General features: G+C 39.0%; 1 protein-coding gene across 3 annotated transcripts in view; it reads right to left on the reverse strand.

Moving 5' to 3' along the window:
• Window positions 1-208: 208 nt before the first annotated feature.
• RESF1 (retroelement silencing factor 1) overlaps window positions 209-16,551 on the reverse strand; it is a 38,633-nt gene continuing 22,290 nt past the window's right edge. For 2 of the 3 annotated variants that reach the window (XM_075940457.1, XM_075940464.1), the window contains exons 2-5: window positions 12,497-12,583; window positions 3,454-9,210; window positions 2,701-2,775; window positions 209-2,202 (exon numbers count right to left, since the gene is read on the reverse strand). In XM_075940457.1, the coding sequence (XP_075796572.1) occupies window positions 2,051-2,202; window positions 2,701-2,775; window positions 3,454-9,163 (5,937 nt within the window). In that variant the 5' untranslated portion in view covers window positions 9,164-9,210; window positions 12,497-12,583 and the 3' untranslated portion in view covers window positions 209-2,050. Of the gene's footprint in view, window positions 2,203-2,700; window positions 2,776-3,453; window positions 9,211-12,496; window positions 12,584-13,335; window positions 16,529-16,551 lie in introns of those variants that run through there. The other variant, XM_075940472.1, reaches the window with a different exon arrangement.

Genomic DNA, 16,551 nt, shown 5'->3' on the forward strand with positions numbered 1-16,551 from the left:
ATACAATTATTTTACATAATTCTACAAGTTCAGCGTTCGTGATAAAAGACATTGCACTGTAGTACTTGTATTAGGTGAACTGAAAAATACTGTTTCTTTTTCTCTTTTTACTGTGCAAGTATTTATAATAAAAATAAAATGAGAACTGTGCACTTTGTATTCTGCGTTTTAATTGAAATCAATATTTGAAAATGCAGAAAACATCCAAAAATATTTAAATGGTATTTTATTAACAGTGTGATTCATTTTTTAAAATCACTTGACAGTCCTAGTTTAAAATACATTTTTAAGATACATATCTTTATTATACAGTCATGTGGAAATGGTAGTGGGACTGATCCATTGAATAGCTCTTGAGTTGTCCACATCCAGGTCCAAAAGAAGCATGAGCGGGTCTTCTGAGTGTTCGTGTCAACTCTTCGCAAACTCATGTATGGGTTGGGGAAATGCCAAACAAACAAGGTGATCTTAAGTATCTATGCACACCAATCTCATGTTCAGATGCAGCAGCTCAGGCCAAAATTCTACCCTTAGTTATATCTCTACACCCTTAATGAAGTCAGGAGTTTCACACTAAGGGCATTCTCTAGTACTTAATTTCGCATTGCCTTGAAATAGTCTTGAGAAATTTTATTAAAAAATTTTCATGCAGTTTTTTTTCTTTCAATATCCATTCAGATCATAAAAATTCAATCAGCTACAATTAACTGCAATCAGTAAAACAGAAAAATAACCTGGCACATAATACCAAAATGTAATGCTCAAAATAAAAGTTTTATTTAGCATATGAAAATGGTTCAAGTTAATTCTCTACACTCACTATATTTTCATTATAAAGGTTTAAACATGTAAAAAAAATCAAATGCCAAAATTTCTGAAAAAATACGATTAAATTCAAAATTCTGAACACTGCGAGCAAAAGGAACAAAACCACCAACAATTAGTGAATATAATACAAGTCACAGTGTCTGTGTAAGTTTAAACATTAGCTAATGTAGCTTAGAAAGAATAGAAATCCACTTTATTCACTTTAACCAGTGACTGTAGCTTAGACAACATGAATTCAAACTTCCTAGAATTCAACTATTGCCCTTTTCTTTCAAGTATAAGGAAAGCAGGAGAGAGTTACTCTATAAGGGGGGTGAAAAGCATCAGCTGGTCATCAATTTGCAGTACAAATGTTAAGATAAAGAATTATTGATGATGGGCTAATCTACACGAGCATGATGCTACAGCAGCTGTCCTGCTGTAGCATGTCTGGTGAAGATACAAAATAGTGACAGGAGAGTGCTCTCCCCATTCAGCATACTTACTCCCTCTCAGCAAGAGGTGGAAGCTATGTTGCCAGAAGAGCATCTCCTGACAACAAGCACTAGCATGGAGAGCGCTTAGGTGGATGTAACTTGAGTCACTCAGAAGATGACTTTTGCACAACCCAGGGCAACATAAATTACAATGACTTAAGCTGTAGTGTAGACCAGCTCTTATTTTCTAATGAGTATTATAAAGCTCAGTTTAGTAAAACTGAGTAGCAGCATAAATACTTCATGGAATGTTTGATCAGTATGCTCAAGTTCAGTTGCTTTGTTGCATAGTTCTGTATGCAAAGTAAAAACAAAAATAGTAACATCTTACTGCTCCTTTCCCCCAAAATAAGAAAACATTGTTAAAAACAGAACTAATTACAACAGCATAAATAGAAAATATTATGCTTAGGAATCTACCATTGGTCCCATTGCACTGGCCATATTATTTCCATTGCCAGCAATGGAAAGTCTCTGAAAGGAGATTTTCCAGAACCAGAAAGTAAAATTGATCTATTCATAAAACAGTCTGGATGGCTTAAATGCTCATGAGATGTTGCAAGCTTCAATTAAGGCCTGTAGTTTGAAAAAGAAAAAAAATACATTTGATAACAGATAACATGTTTAACACTGACATTTTCATAAATAAGATCTTGCTTATGTAACAAAAAATGAATGCATAGTGAAGATCAGCAACACATTTGGTTTACACAAATGCATTTAGTTGTTTTATGATTAAAGTAGTCCTATTTTGAACAGCTACTATCTAGGCTTTTGCTTCTTTTTGCCAGATACATTTTCCTGTAGGTCTGAAACATTGAGTCTTTGTCTGGAACATGAAGAGCCTCATTTCCCTCAAGGATCTGTATTGCTGCATCAAGTGGAATATTGTCATCAACTGAAAGACAAACATGAAACATTTATCATTTACTTATAAACTGAGCTATGTTGTACCTGTTAAAATAACGTGTAATACAAATGCAAGTATTTGAGTCCAGAATCAGTGTTTACATGTGAAGTGTTTAAGACAACCCACTGTGAAAACAATTACTACATAACCTGATTTACTAAACAATCTAGCATTTAAGTCCCTACCCCACAGTCATATGTAGTCTAAACAGTTTAGGTTTGTGTACACTATGGAATTATAGCAAAATATTCCCACTGATGCTACCGCTGGTTCAGCTGAACCCAAATGGAGCATTAGGGCAATAAAAATTTCCAGAAAACACCAGTCACATCTGCATTCAGCTCCCACTAGTGCAGCTGAGCAAGTGCCAGTGCTAGAGATAATGTTTTGCTAAAATCTTGTACTGTATATTAACCATTTTCAAAGCCAAGCAAAATGTACTTTATATTTTATTCCAAGGTAAAAAAAAAAATCAAGTCATTTCACCTTGAGCTGTTTCTTCAGTTTTTCTTTGCTTCATTGGGATATAATTTAACCAATCTTCCTTTTTACTTTTGACTCCTAGAAATAAAAAAAATTAAAAATTGAAGTGAAAAATAAATCTTACAATTACCACTCATCATTACCACCTATAAGCACCCAAGCCACGTATAATAGGAAATCAAGCAAGTGTTCAGTCTTAAATTGTTCTTGTAGTGGCCAAAAGCATGTAGCTCTTTTACAGTTATCTTACAGATCCCTCCCCCCCCCCCCCCACCAAACTGGGTTGGGGGAGCTCAGGGCTTCTGTTCTACAGGGATGGGGGTGTTGGGTCTTCAGCCCTGTGGGAGGGACCTGCTGGAGCTTCAGAATGAGCAGGGCTGAAAGCCCCAAGACTCATCTGGCACACCTAGTTCATGTACTTTTTAAGATTATCATGTGTAGCTCAGAGTGTCAAGAAGTTGAGCCACCCCTCATTTACAGTTTTAGTATAAACATGGAATCTAAGAGACTGGAATTACTATGTATTAATTTCACAGAAGAACAATACATCATTATTGTTCAACAATATCAATTCTTCCCCATCCCCGCCCCACAAAAGGTATCAAGGGTGTGTGGTTTTAAGCTCAATACCAGCAATATACCACTTTTGACTTTGCATCTCAGCATCGAACCTATTGCCTCCTTTCATCTGCAAGACCCCTTGTTATTGTTTACATAGTTTCACAGACAAGAAGAAAAGTGTAATTTAAACTGTACCTGCCACAAGGGTTTTGTCTTTTTCAGATGAGAGTGTGATATCCAAACTCTCCCCATCAGTGGCTGTATTTCTGAACAATATCTCTGGACACAATTTAAATTCGAGCATGTGTGGTTTGTGTAGTTTATCCTCTTCTGATGTTGAGCTATTAGTTTTCAAGTCCTGGCTGAGCTCTGGAACGTTATTAGATTTAATATGCCATACAGGTTTGACAGATGATGTGTCTAGTTTTGTCAGACAAATGCTTTCTTGGGCAGTACGTCTAAATGCAACTCTATTCAGATAGTTTTTTTGTTGTTCCCTTTGGAGAGAAATTTTCAATCTATTAGTTTTTCTACTCAACTGTGGATTTTTTTCAGATGGTTTCTCTCTGTTTGTAACATCCAAGTCTTTCTCTCTGCCAGAAAAGTAGGTTTTAGACTTTTTAGAAGGGCGCCCTTTTTTTTTCTGTGGTTTGGAAATATGATTATGATTTGCTAAGAAGTTTTTATATTTCCAGACATTTTCTTGTTTTGATGTTGCAAATTTCTCAGAATTTGCCAAATTAGTGCTTTCTTTATTATACCCTGAATGTTCAAAAGTCTGTGTTTCATATTTGATTCTTTCACTTTCCAATTTTGGTTTTTTTGAGTCTCTCTTTCCAATCATATTTTCTTTCCGTTTTCGTCTATATAAACGTTCCTGTAAAGGTAAGACTTTTACAGATTTATGCTGAGAATGTTCATATTTTTTTGTGCTTGCATTTGGGGATTTTCTTGTAGTTCCATGATGATTATCCGATTTATATTTTATTTCCGCTGACCGTTTTGTCTTCTCTTTAATTTGTACATTTTTGTTAAATGTGTAATTAAGTCTCTTAACTCTGTGAGTTTCATCTGCACTCTGTTCACAAAGTTTTTTCTGATTATGTTCCTCATGTACGTTACTTTTTTTGACCTCAACAGTTTCTGAAATTTTTGAATTGTGGACGCGTCTCTCAGATTTAATGACTAAGCCTTCTATTTGATCTTTTTCAAAAGAATACATTTTACAGAATTTTTCTTTTTTTTCAGTTGATATTATCAAATGTCCTCTGTTTGTACGATGGACCTTTCCTGCAGCAAATTGCTCCCTTGTGCATTTCTGAGGATCTGTTTCATTGGTCTCAACTTCCTTTCCTGAAGAAGGAGTCAATACATGCAGGGGCATGTCTCCCTTCAGCTGGCCATTCATTCTTTTAAATTTATCAGGTTCTCTTTTCTCTGAAGGATGAAAAGGTCTAATTACGTCTACATGTGTTTTTACTGATTTCTTAACATCTTTGTTTATTGTGGAGTTTGGTGCACGTTTTCTATCTTTGTCTACTATGGCAAGATTTTTGCTTGTATCATGTAATTTGACAGGAAGCTGCAGATTATTTTCCACTGCACAGGTTTTTTTTGTTATGGGACCAGTTCTACTACTTGTTTCCTGTCTCCCTTTTAAGCCAGTGTTTTCAGATTCTGGAGACTGATTGCCACCATTTTGTTTTTCTGAAGTAATATCCTCTCTAGATTTGCATGAGCACCCTGGCACTGCATAAACTGAAGCTAACCAACCCATTAAACAACAATATGTAAATTTTTTCTCTTGCTTTGAGGCTGATGTTTCCTGTGTGTTCTTTTCCCTCTCCATGTCTAGATTCTGATCTGGCTGGATATGGCTTTCTAAAGTCTCCCCCTTTGATGAACTAATTTTCATCTCTTGATTTTCAATGTTTTCCACCATAACTTTGTTAGACGACTGGTGACTCTGTTCTGGGAACAGTTCTTTCATTTGTTCTGAATTTAATATTGTGATTTTTATTTGGCTTATTGGGTCCTTAGAATCACAGCTTTTGCTATCAGCATGAGTTCCTTTTTCAACTTGTTTCTTTGATGGCTCTCTCACAAGATCTTCATTTTTAGTGAGCTCTTTCATCAGTACATCTGCACCCTCAATCCCATAAGGAAACTCTTTTAAAAGTTCTGTCAGCTGATCATTTAGAGAGGTTACAGGTACTACACTATCATCACTAATCCCATTTGCCACTGTATTTTCACCTTCACTGAGTATATGTTCTTGTGTATTTTCTTCTTTTGCAGTAGAACAGGAATCTATTTCACCAAATATGTTAACTGACAGGTCTTCTTTGTTTCTGATCAAGTTCTGGCTAACATCAACAATATTTTCTCCGTTCTTGGAAACTGTATTTTGCGTCATTTTTTGTCCTGAGTTACTAATAATTTTAGAAGTCCCTTTATTTTTTTCCACTTCAAAAATCTTTTCAATGCACTGACTAATATCACACAAGTACGTCTCTAAACCTGGTGCATCTAATGATTTTGTTGCAGATACTGCTTTAGATGGAGTATTTTGTAATGGGAAACTCCTCTCCCCCTCAAACACACTGGCTTTCATTATAGAGTCTCCTTTACAAGCATCCAATTGTTGTTCCTTAGGCTTTATATTAGAGATATTTTCTTCTGACAAGGCATTTTTCTCTAAATGCTTGGAAGGCACAGAACAGAACATATTGGCTATTTGTGAATCATAAGATGCATCACCTTCAACAAGTGAACATACACTGGAAATCTGTAACATATCGTCCTCTGATACAATTGTGGTAATGGCCCTAGGTTCTCTTAAGTCCTCATAAACTTTATTCTTTGTCTGATATTCTTGAGACACTGGACTTGAACCATCTGTGCTTGTTTGGGACAAAGAAGTTTTGTTTTGTAAACTCATCTGCATATTAGTTTCTCTCATTTCTTGTGCAAAATGATCATCATTCCTTTTGTTTCCATCATATGAGCAGTTTGAATACACAGCATCTTTTACTATTTTGTTTCCATCAGCTGATTTGGTGTACAGCTTATCTGAGTCCACTTTCTGTATTGGAATACATTTATCTGATACTAAGTAAGTAGCTTCCATTATCCCTTTGTTGGTATTTCCAATTAATGGAACTCCTTTTTGTTTATCTCCTTCAACCACTGGGTAAATTATTTCAGCAGAAAGTTTTGGATTTTTTTCTTGATGTTCGCTTGGAGTTCTCTCCTTGGAAAGTATTAAAGGAGAAACTACAGCAACTTGGGGTTCAAAACCCTTTACCAAGTTGGAACCCAACGTATCAGGTTTTTGCCCAACAGGGGTAGTAGAAGACAGAGTTGTTTCATTTGTGCTTATTGTAACTTTATTTTCATCATCTGTAGCCATTGCATTTTGTATGTTTTCCAAGATATGACATGTGCTCCGATCATGAAATCCTTCGGAAGATGATGAAATCATATTTGAGTCTATTTTTTTGTATGACTGATTGTATTGAATGTCCACAGAGTCTGAAGGACACTTTTTCCACAAAGCCAGACATGCTGCTAGCTCTTCCATAGAAGTATTACAGTTCATTTTTGAAAATGAGTTTCCAATAACAACTGCTGGTGGTGTTTTCTCAGCTACACCATTTGTTACATTCAGTTCAGTTGTTTCTGAAGCAAGAGAACTTATGTAAGTAGTACTGACTATCTTATTATTCAGAGTTTTGCTGTTCTCAGTTGGCTGAGAACAAATGCCTTTACTGCGCTGATCCAATTCAGGACATGTTGATATTGAACACTGGACTGCCTCAATAGAACCTTTTGCTTCACTGTTGTTGGGCAATGAACTTCCACCTAACAGTATTAAATTTGAAGTCACTTTTTCATTCTGAAATAGGGTAGGCACTTCATTAGCAAGATTACCAGACTTTTTTTCTTGCAAAATACTCATGCTACTTAAAACAGATTGGAGAAGTGAGGCTTCCCCCGTGCTAACTGATATATTTTTTGGTGAAACCCTATCAGAGCTCCTACAGTTGCTAAAATCCGAAGTGTTTTCAGTGCATTTCATGGTCTCTTGCACAGGGTCAGCAGCTGGTGCATTCTTTGGACCTAATACTGAAGTTCTCTCAAGATTATTTGAGTGAACTGGGAATTTATCCTGATAGGAAATCAAAACAGATCTTGAAGCAGAATGTCCTTGATTAATCCTACAACTGTTCCATGTCTTATCTAATACTTCACTGCCTGTGTTGGTAATGTTTTTGTCGTTTCTTTCTTCAAGTGAAGATTGAAGAAGTGGCAGTTGCTGACTCTTCATTCCTGCTGTACCAGTGTGTGAAAATGTTTCAGTCTGATTGGCCACATGTGGAAAAAGTTTAACGTTAGCTTTTTGATTACGTGGAGGAAGATCAGAGGTCATTTTATTATGTTCTGAAGATGCCAAGAGTTTTTGTTTTATTAAAAAAACCCTTTCAAGTATTGCATATTTTTTTTTAATTTCCAGAAGTTTTTGAGCTTCCATAGCCAGACTCTCTTTTGTTACTTTCAATCTACTATCTGTTGATGAAATAGTTTTAGAATTATCAGGCAAATCTGTTGAACCACTAATTGGGCTCTCTTGTACTGATGCTATTTTATTCTGTGGCTGAGAAGGAACGGTCACAACTTCTTGCATGCCGTTAAAATGTCTTTCTAAATCATATGTTGAAGGTTTAGCTGTTTCACTGAAAGATTGCTTTGCTGTCACATTTCCATGTGAATTATATATATTTCCAGTTGCCTGACTAGTTTCTCCAGATTCTAGTGTCTGCCAATGCTGCTGTACATCCTTTATGTAAGTAGCATTACTCTGATCCGATGCATGTTTCTGCTGGTTTTGTATATGTTCATTAGATATATTTTGGACTACCTGTTGAAGTCCTGTCAAAGATTGTGCCGTAGCTCTAGGATCATAACTAGCAGGCATCATATAGGGTGGAGGATTTCCATTATGATCTTCAGAGCCAATTTGGGCAGATGCATATTGCTGTGATTGTACGGCCATTGCAGTGTTTGTACTTGATGAATGTGTACCCTGAAGTTGAGTGCTTGGACAGTGTACTTGCTGCTGGAGATGTTGCGTAGGCAAAGCAAAAGTCAAAGAGTTTTGTTGAGAATTTACACACTCATTCGATGACTGATTAACAGGTACACTGGCACACTGCTGAGAAGAGGCAGGCCCGTTCAAGTTATACTGGGGTACCCATCCTACTGGCAGCTCCTTTGAAGATGAATTGCATGCTTGGTTACCCTGATAAAACATCACTGTTCTTGTAAAATTAGGTTGTGCTATTTGAGGTTGCATAGGATAAGCATTTATGGTCACATACTGATTCTGTGGCTTCTGAGGTATACCCTGTACATTGTTTCCAGGGCTTGCTTGTGATGATACACTAGCTAGTCTTGATTGGGAATAAACTTGCATGTTGGAGACAGAGTTTGGCCAAAGATTCAAAGTAGTCTCTATGGGCACACGTGTAGCCTGTTTAGGAGCAGTCCTTCTCATTTGTGCACGTGAAGGTGGATGCCTCTCAAATGAACGTTGCGAGGTAGCAAAAACTCTAGTGGGTACAGATTCTTTTGGAAATGCTTGCTGCAATGTTTTGTATCCTTCAGTATTCTGAAAAGGCGATCGATTTGTAACCATGTTCATGTTGTTAGACTGCAGAAATACCGTCTGGTTACTTACAGGGTAAGTACAAGAATTCTGAGCAGAGTATGTGCTTGTCTGAGGGAAAGCACATGGATTAGAATAAGTCTGAGAAAAATGAATTCCATGATTTCCCAAACTATTTTGACACTGCAAGTTATTCTGATTATCAGCGTTTTGGGGTGGTCTTGCATTCCAGTCCATCCTGTCTTGATGTTGCTTTTTGTTCCGTCGAGTTTAAACTCCAAATTCTAAAAAGATGTCAAGATATTAATTATATTTATACTAATGAATGGTTTTATTCAAACAATTAGTGGATTTTTGAAATTGCTCCATAAAGCAACTTCACTTATGAGCCATAACACTGACATCAAAAATTCCAAATGCTAAAAAGTATATTAAAGTTCTTTCCCATAATATGATTAAGTTATGAAAGAACAAAGCCACAGCATATGAAATTTGGGTTTTTTAATTTCTTCTCACTCCTTTTTGCTTAACAAGGACTTGTCTATAATAATAGGCTGAAATAAGCAACAAGCACAAACAGTTGAACTCAAACATTTACAAATATCAACTCAAGCACCAAAAGCATAAGGCACTTTATAGAAAGAGGCTTCACTATAAAAAGTCTCTAATATACAAAGAAGCATACTCCCAAATATGAAAAAATGCAAAAGAAAATAATTTGTGATTAAGAGAGTTCTCACTCAAATATGTACTTCCTATTTTTCTCCAGGTCCATTTGAGATGTTATTTTCCCTCTCTTGGCAGTTAGTTAACTGATCACTAATTGCTGTATGCAACTTTATAAATTACTGTTTCATTAATTTGATACTCAACAAGGGATGTGACAGGTTAATGGATAAGCATCGCCCTTCATAATGGGTTAACTGGCTTTCAAACAAAAGGGCTCTTATGTTCTTATTTAGGAGAAAGCATTATTTACGTGACTTGGAGATTTAAAGGAGAGGAGCCAATTTCACATGGGCAATAGAAAGTACAGGCAGTCCCCGGGTTACGTACAAGATAGGGACTGTAGGTTTGTTCTTAAGTTGAATTTGTATGTAAGTCGGAACTGGTACATATTGTAGGGGAAACTCTAGCCAAACATTTCTCCAGAGTTCAGTTTTATTCTCCCACACCTCACTTCCCTCAGTCCTTTATTCTCAAGCTGAGGTGTCTGCTGAGAAAAGCCGCTCCACGTCTCCCTGGTCTGCTGGGGGGGGGAAGGAGGGGGCCTAGCTTCGCATCTCCCTGGTCTGCTGGGGGGAAGCAGGTAGTGCGGGGTTGCCTCACCCCGTTTGTAAGTAGGGATCCGATGTAAGTCGGATCCATGTAACCTGGGGACTGCCTGTACTCAATAAAAGAGCTCTTCCCAGGGAGCATCAACTCTGGGGAACATTCCATAGTTCATGGTTTCCTTCTTCCCTCAATCCTTAAAAAGCCTTTAGAAAGCTCACTGGGAAGTGTCAACAATCCCATTTTGTGTAGGGTGCCAATCAAGCCCTCCTCTTCCATGCAAAACCAAGAATTTCCCTTTCTAGGCTGGAATAGGACCATCATTCACAAACCTATGTGGAACTGCTGACTTTTTGGTAGTTTAGGATCTGTCTTAGCTTAAAGTGACCCTCAGATGTTGAGGTTGTTTGTAACCCACAAGCCCATAAAGTTCCTCCATGCTCCTGAATTTAAGGGGGAGACTGGCTCCACTTCAGGGAGGGTGTTTACAGATATCCTGAAATGCATTCATAATCAGTAACGGAACGGAAATAATTCCCAGATCTTCTTTCTCCCCTACTCCCTCCCATAGCTGCATGATCTTCCTACCCACTCCATCTATCCATCACCACCAAAACCTGCTACTGCAAATCACTTGCTGGCTATATAAAAGCCATAAAGACCAAGGGAAAGCCAGTGAGCTTGGAATAGCCAGAAGTAAGGATGTTAAAATGCGGTTACCGTAATTGACTAGTCGATGGAATTTCCATCAACTAGTTGATGGGCACTTCCACATTCCTCCTTTGAAATGTACAAGAGCCTCCGCTGGGGCTCTTCTACATTTCAAATGAGGAATGCAGAAACCCGTGTACAACCTGGGGCCAGCGGGAAGTCCCGCTAACTCTGGGCTGCACCCGGGTGCCTTCTTTGAAATGCAGAAGAGTACCCACCACGGGCTCTTGTTCATTTCAAAGCCATGGAGCCCAGGATCAGTGGGGGACTCAGAGTCCCCCGCTGACCCTGGGCTCCATGCTATACTGCATGCTGCTAGAAGCCTGGGGTCAGCTGAATAGTCCCCAGCTGATCACGGGATCCTGCGGCATTTCCCCAAAACCCTGGGGTCAGCTGGGAAGACCCCAGTTAACCCCGGGTTTCCGGGAAAAACCGCGGGGAGCTCGGGATCAGCTGGGATCTCCCCAGCTGACCCTGGGCTCCCCACAGCTGCCCCTTTGAATCATGCGGATGCATGGTTTAAAGGGACAGCTGCTGAACAGTTATCCATGGACTTGTGCAACCCTGAACAGGACTTGTGCAACCCTGAGACAGTGGAATTCCTCCTTTGCGGAGGAAGGAATGAACTTATAAGAAAAGATCAGCTGGAAGAAACAAACTGATCACTGCCAATTTATAATTTAATATCTAGTATAAAAAGACTTAAGTCTATCCAAGAGTTATTATATATGCCATTGTACTGTGGAAATTGTTTGCATCTGATCCAGTTCTCACATTTGATCCCTGCTTTGTTCAAAGCATCTTACTTTAGTGACAAAAACAAACATTTAGGTTTTGTCTACACTGCCGGCTTTGCCAGCAGAGCCTATGCAAATGAAGCGCAGATTAGCATTTTGCCGCGTTTCATTTGCATAATGTTTGCAAATGTCTCTCCAGGACAGGCATAAGTATCTTGCGCAACCATCTACACTGCTTCTTTTTGCGCAAAATCCCCTTGAGCAAAAAGAAAAGGCAGAAAATATGCTAATGACATCATGACTTATGCTAATAAGTCCCTCTTTTTAGCAGGTCAGTGTCAATATAGACCAAAAGGGAAGCATGGTCACTTTTGAAAATTTTGCCCGAGTGACGCATAAACCTAGTCCCATTTTCAGAAGTCACTTAAGTTCCTAAATGACTAACTTAGGTCTACAGTTGGAATGCTCTGATGATACAACTATATTGCAAATATGCTCCAAGCATAGGTACAGATGTGTTTTGTTGGTATAAGTGCATCCACACAAGGAGATTCTGCTGGCACAACTATGTCTGTCACAAATCACGTCCTTCCTATCCATATACACAGGCAAAAAATTGTAGTGCAGACCAGGCCAAAGCCTTATTAAAAATCCATGTGATTTAGGTGCCTACCTGCCTAGGCCATCTAAAAGCAGGACTTAAGAATTTAGTAAAATATTTGTGAGCACTGGTAAAATCATGAACAAGTTCAAAGTGCCAAAAACAAAAGCACGAAAATACACTAACCATGCAGCAATTATATTAGTAATAGGTCAGTTGCACTGTACAGACTGATCTTTACTCTCTTACCTGACTTGAAGTAACTGTGCTATTTAGTGACAGGCAATGTGAATCCAATTTATATTTCAATTCTTAAGCATCAACCACTTGTAGTACCTGGCAAAAATTAAAAGTAGAAAGATATTAATTTATTTGAGGATCTTCTTGAACATAGCCTTTAATTTCTGAATATTTTAAATTAACTGCACCCGCATACTTGAGTACTAATTTTAAGGACAATTCTGTTTTGCGTTTAATGTAATAAGAAGCGCCACCAAATATCTTTAAATAAAACGTCACTTAAGTTGGTTAACAAAAATCAATAGTTAATGCAACACTATGAATTATACACCATATTGTACACTATACTGCAGAAGTTTGGTGGTTCACTTCACTTGTGACCAATGCCTGAAATTCATATATTTAATATAGCATTAAGAGAAAGAAAATCCTCCCATTATCTGAATTTTATTTTGAAACAGTAAGCCAAATGGCATTTATAATTAATTTATCAATGAGTAGTGTCAGCAGGTTCCTTTGCACAAGCACTATAACAGTGTGGCATCAGAGAATGCTAGTGCTAATCTAACAGATGCCACTTGGGAAAAAATTCTAGCAACTGTTTATGTGCCCAACACCACCCTACATTGGAGAGGACATGCACAAGCACCTAAAGAGGTGTGAAAACCTACAATGTGCCAGTTACATTGTAATCTGTCATTTGTTCTCTTATGACTAGAGGGCAAAAACAGGTTAACCAAGGTCATCATCTGCATTCTGTTACCACAAAAGCAGAATTTAAGTACCCGCAAAATAGCACAGCTATTGCCCCTACCAAATTTATCAACAGTTCCCCCAAAACAGCCCACCTGTTCACTGATGAATTCTCCCAAGATGAGTCTCCAAGGCTGTCAATTAATATCTTGGGTTTGCAAGAGATTTTCTATTTAGGAACTCTCCAGAACAGCGTGGATCTATAGCCCCTAGCAAAAAGGTCCACAGGTTGACTGTGAACAAACAACCTTTGTTTGTTTTAAATCTACTGCCTATACATTTCATTGGGTCAGCTTCTTGTGTTGCTAGTGAAGGATAAAGAACATTTCCTTATTCTATTTATTCACACCATTCACTATGCTCTGGATCTTTATATCTCCCCACCCATTAGTCCCATGGTATCCAATCAGTTCTGAAGCAGTAGCCACTGTAGCCAACTAGCCACACCAGCCAAACAGCCACGTTGTTCAAGCCAACAGGCCAAACAGCCACATGTGGCTAGCATGTTGGACATCACAGCTTTAGTTATTTCTTTTCCAAGATGAAAAGTCCCCAATCTTGTTAATCTCTCCTCATATGGAAACTGTTCCTCACCCCTAATCATTTCTGTTGCCCTTTCAGTACCTTTTCTAAATCTAATATATCTTTTTCAGGTGGGGGGTGATCAGATCTGCATACAGTATTAAGTTTTTATCCAAAGTAAAAAAAAACGGTGTATTCGTAAGACACTGAAAAGGTGGAAAAGCAACAATTGAGATAGTGCACTTATACACTGATTTCAGTGTCAGGAAGAAAGCTTTAACAGTTATGGCAAGGTGGTGATGGCACAAACAAAAATATTTCACAAAGAATTTAGCCTGCAGCATGAGTGTGACTACTTGAAAAATATGACTTCAGAAATTTAAGAACACAAATAGCATTAGTTAACCATGTGTGCAGTGAAAAAAACTTCAGATACTTGGGATGTTAGTGTGTAGTCAACTACACGATTAACTGATAAGTTTGGGCTCTGGTTAATCATATCAACTACGAGCTATCCCACCCATTGCTGTGGGGGTGGAAGCCAGTGTCCATGGTGAGCTGGGTTTTAAGCTGGCTCCCCACACATGCCAACTTCCATAGAGCTGTCTGCCCCCTACACCTTGCTGCCTCCCACAGAGGGAGCACCCGCTCCCTCCTCCCCTCCACCCCACATGTAAACATGTACCTGCTATTAATTCCAGCACTTACACATTTACACAAATGAATGATAGTTAGTAACCCTAGCAGAAACATAAGCTGCTGCTAAGTACATTGATTAATATGTACAGTCAGTTGAGAGTGAAAAAAAGACATCTGCTGAGCAGGTACACAATGCTGAAGAAACAGCTCTCTACGGTGTTTTATGCCTAAAAAAAGCTGTGGCTACCGATGCAGAGGAGTCACCCTCTGACCCAAAGGGGCTGAAGGACAAGATAACTATCCCTGGTTGTAGCAATGCAGTAAGTATGCACAAATGCAAGCTCACAGTTATTGGGGAAAAGTATGAACCCATAGTCATTCAAAGGGTGTCACCACAAGTGGCACGTGAGCCAATTTTCACTGGCATGCAAGGTGGGAGCTCAGACCTATTCCTCCTCCTCTAGCCTGTGCCAGTGTTCCCTCAATGTGCACACCTACGAGGCGATGCACAAAAAATTCTAACCTAAGCCCACCCACCTCTGTAGCAGCACTCATTTCCTCCTGCCCCTGGAAGGTGAGTGTCGTGGCTATTCCCACTGGCGGGGATGGCGACAGTCCAGGGTCATGTTGAGGGGCATCTGCTCTTGCGGCCAGGGCCATGTTGGGTGTTAGCTGCCGCTGGGGCTGAGGCCGCATTGTGGGGCGGCTGCCATCAGCATTTCAAGTCTAGAACATGTGACAGGTGGGCATGTTTCTGCTGCGGCATGTTTAAGCTGCAGCTGGGCAGATTGCTGCGGGGGGGAGGGGAAGGGGTTGAAACTATGGGTGGGCGAGTTGATTGGAGACAGGGACAGGCTTGTGGCCACATTGGGGAGTGACTGCTTGGGTTGCTGCTCTGGCGTGCCGTAGGTTGCCGAACCCTGACTGGAGGCTTGTGTCCTGCTTAAAGTATCAAACTACGAGCCCAAGATTGGAGAACTCAGCAAGGCAAAGCAAAGCCAAGGATCACACTAAACAGTATGATTGTCATCTTAATTTATTTATTAATGAAGCTGCTATAAATAGGAGTATTAATGATTTTAAAAAGTATCACCAGCATGCTGACCCGTAAATAGACGTGAATAAGTTAAATGTCAGCATACCACTTCTGAAAGGTTCCTGACCCATCTCTTAGCTAATCCTTACAGCTTGTTTAATTAGTTAAATTCTACACTTAGTTATCACCAAAGTATTTAGTACAGAAAGCAACAGTCAGAAACATCTAGAGTTGCCCCTGGATGTCATTTTCTCATTTTATATTACACAATGCATGCCCCTTATTTTGGAACATCATGGACACAAACCATAAAGGTGATGCGGTTAGTCTATTCCCTGTTTTACTTCAACATAACAGTTTTCCCAAGGGAAGCCCATCTTATACTTGTTTTTTCAAAAACAGAAGTGCCAGTGAGTTCAGTGGGGCTCACTCCAAAATTATGCACTCTAGACACAGTCAGTCTTCAGCTTTTTTGGTCATTTGGATTTGGATATGCGTCCTTGCTGGGGAAAAAAAATGTACAGGCTGCCCGCAACTTGCGACACGATTGCTTCCTGGGATAGTGTCACAAGTCGGGATTGTCACAACTCGAGCCTGCGTTTATGATAGACGTCATATGCCGTCATATGCTGAGGGCAAGGACATAAGTCGGGGGATTTCGGCCCCTTCTGCACTTACGGAAAAGGTTGTAAGGTGGACAGTTGTAAATCGGGCCGTCAAAGCAGGGGCCTCTTGTAAATGATTAAATAGAGCAAGAAGAACTGAGTGACTATTCAAAATAGTTTTTTAAATGCTGTTTCAAGATCCTATTTAAGCGTAAAGAGACTTTGACTTTATCTGCAACAACTTCAGTCATCTGCTGGTACTTTTATAGCAGCAGTGCTTCAACAAAACATCTCTCAGAGAATCAAATATCAGTAACAAGCAAAACATTTCAATCATCTAGTAAATCCCACACAGTGGATGAGTTTGTAGTGAGGCTCAGCAAATACCAACAAGTCACTATAAATGAACCAAGCAATCTTTTTCATCTGTACCACAAATTCTCCTTTTTGTATTAACAATAAACACTTTATCCATATAGTTGTGTGCTTATGACTAGCGATGAAGAAGT

This window comes from Pelodiscus sinensis, chromosome 1, assembly GCF_049634645.1.
Source record: "Pelodiscus sinensis isolate JC-2024 chromosome 1, ASM4963464v1, whole genome shotgun sequence".
NCBI classification, from domain to species: domain Eukaryota; kingdom Metazoa; phylum Chordata; order Testudines; family Trionychidae; genus Pelodiscus; species Pelodiscus sinensis.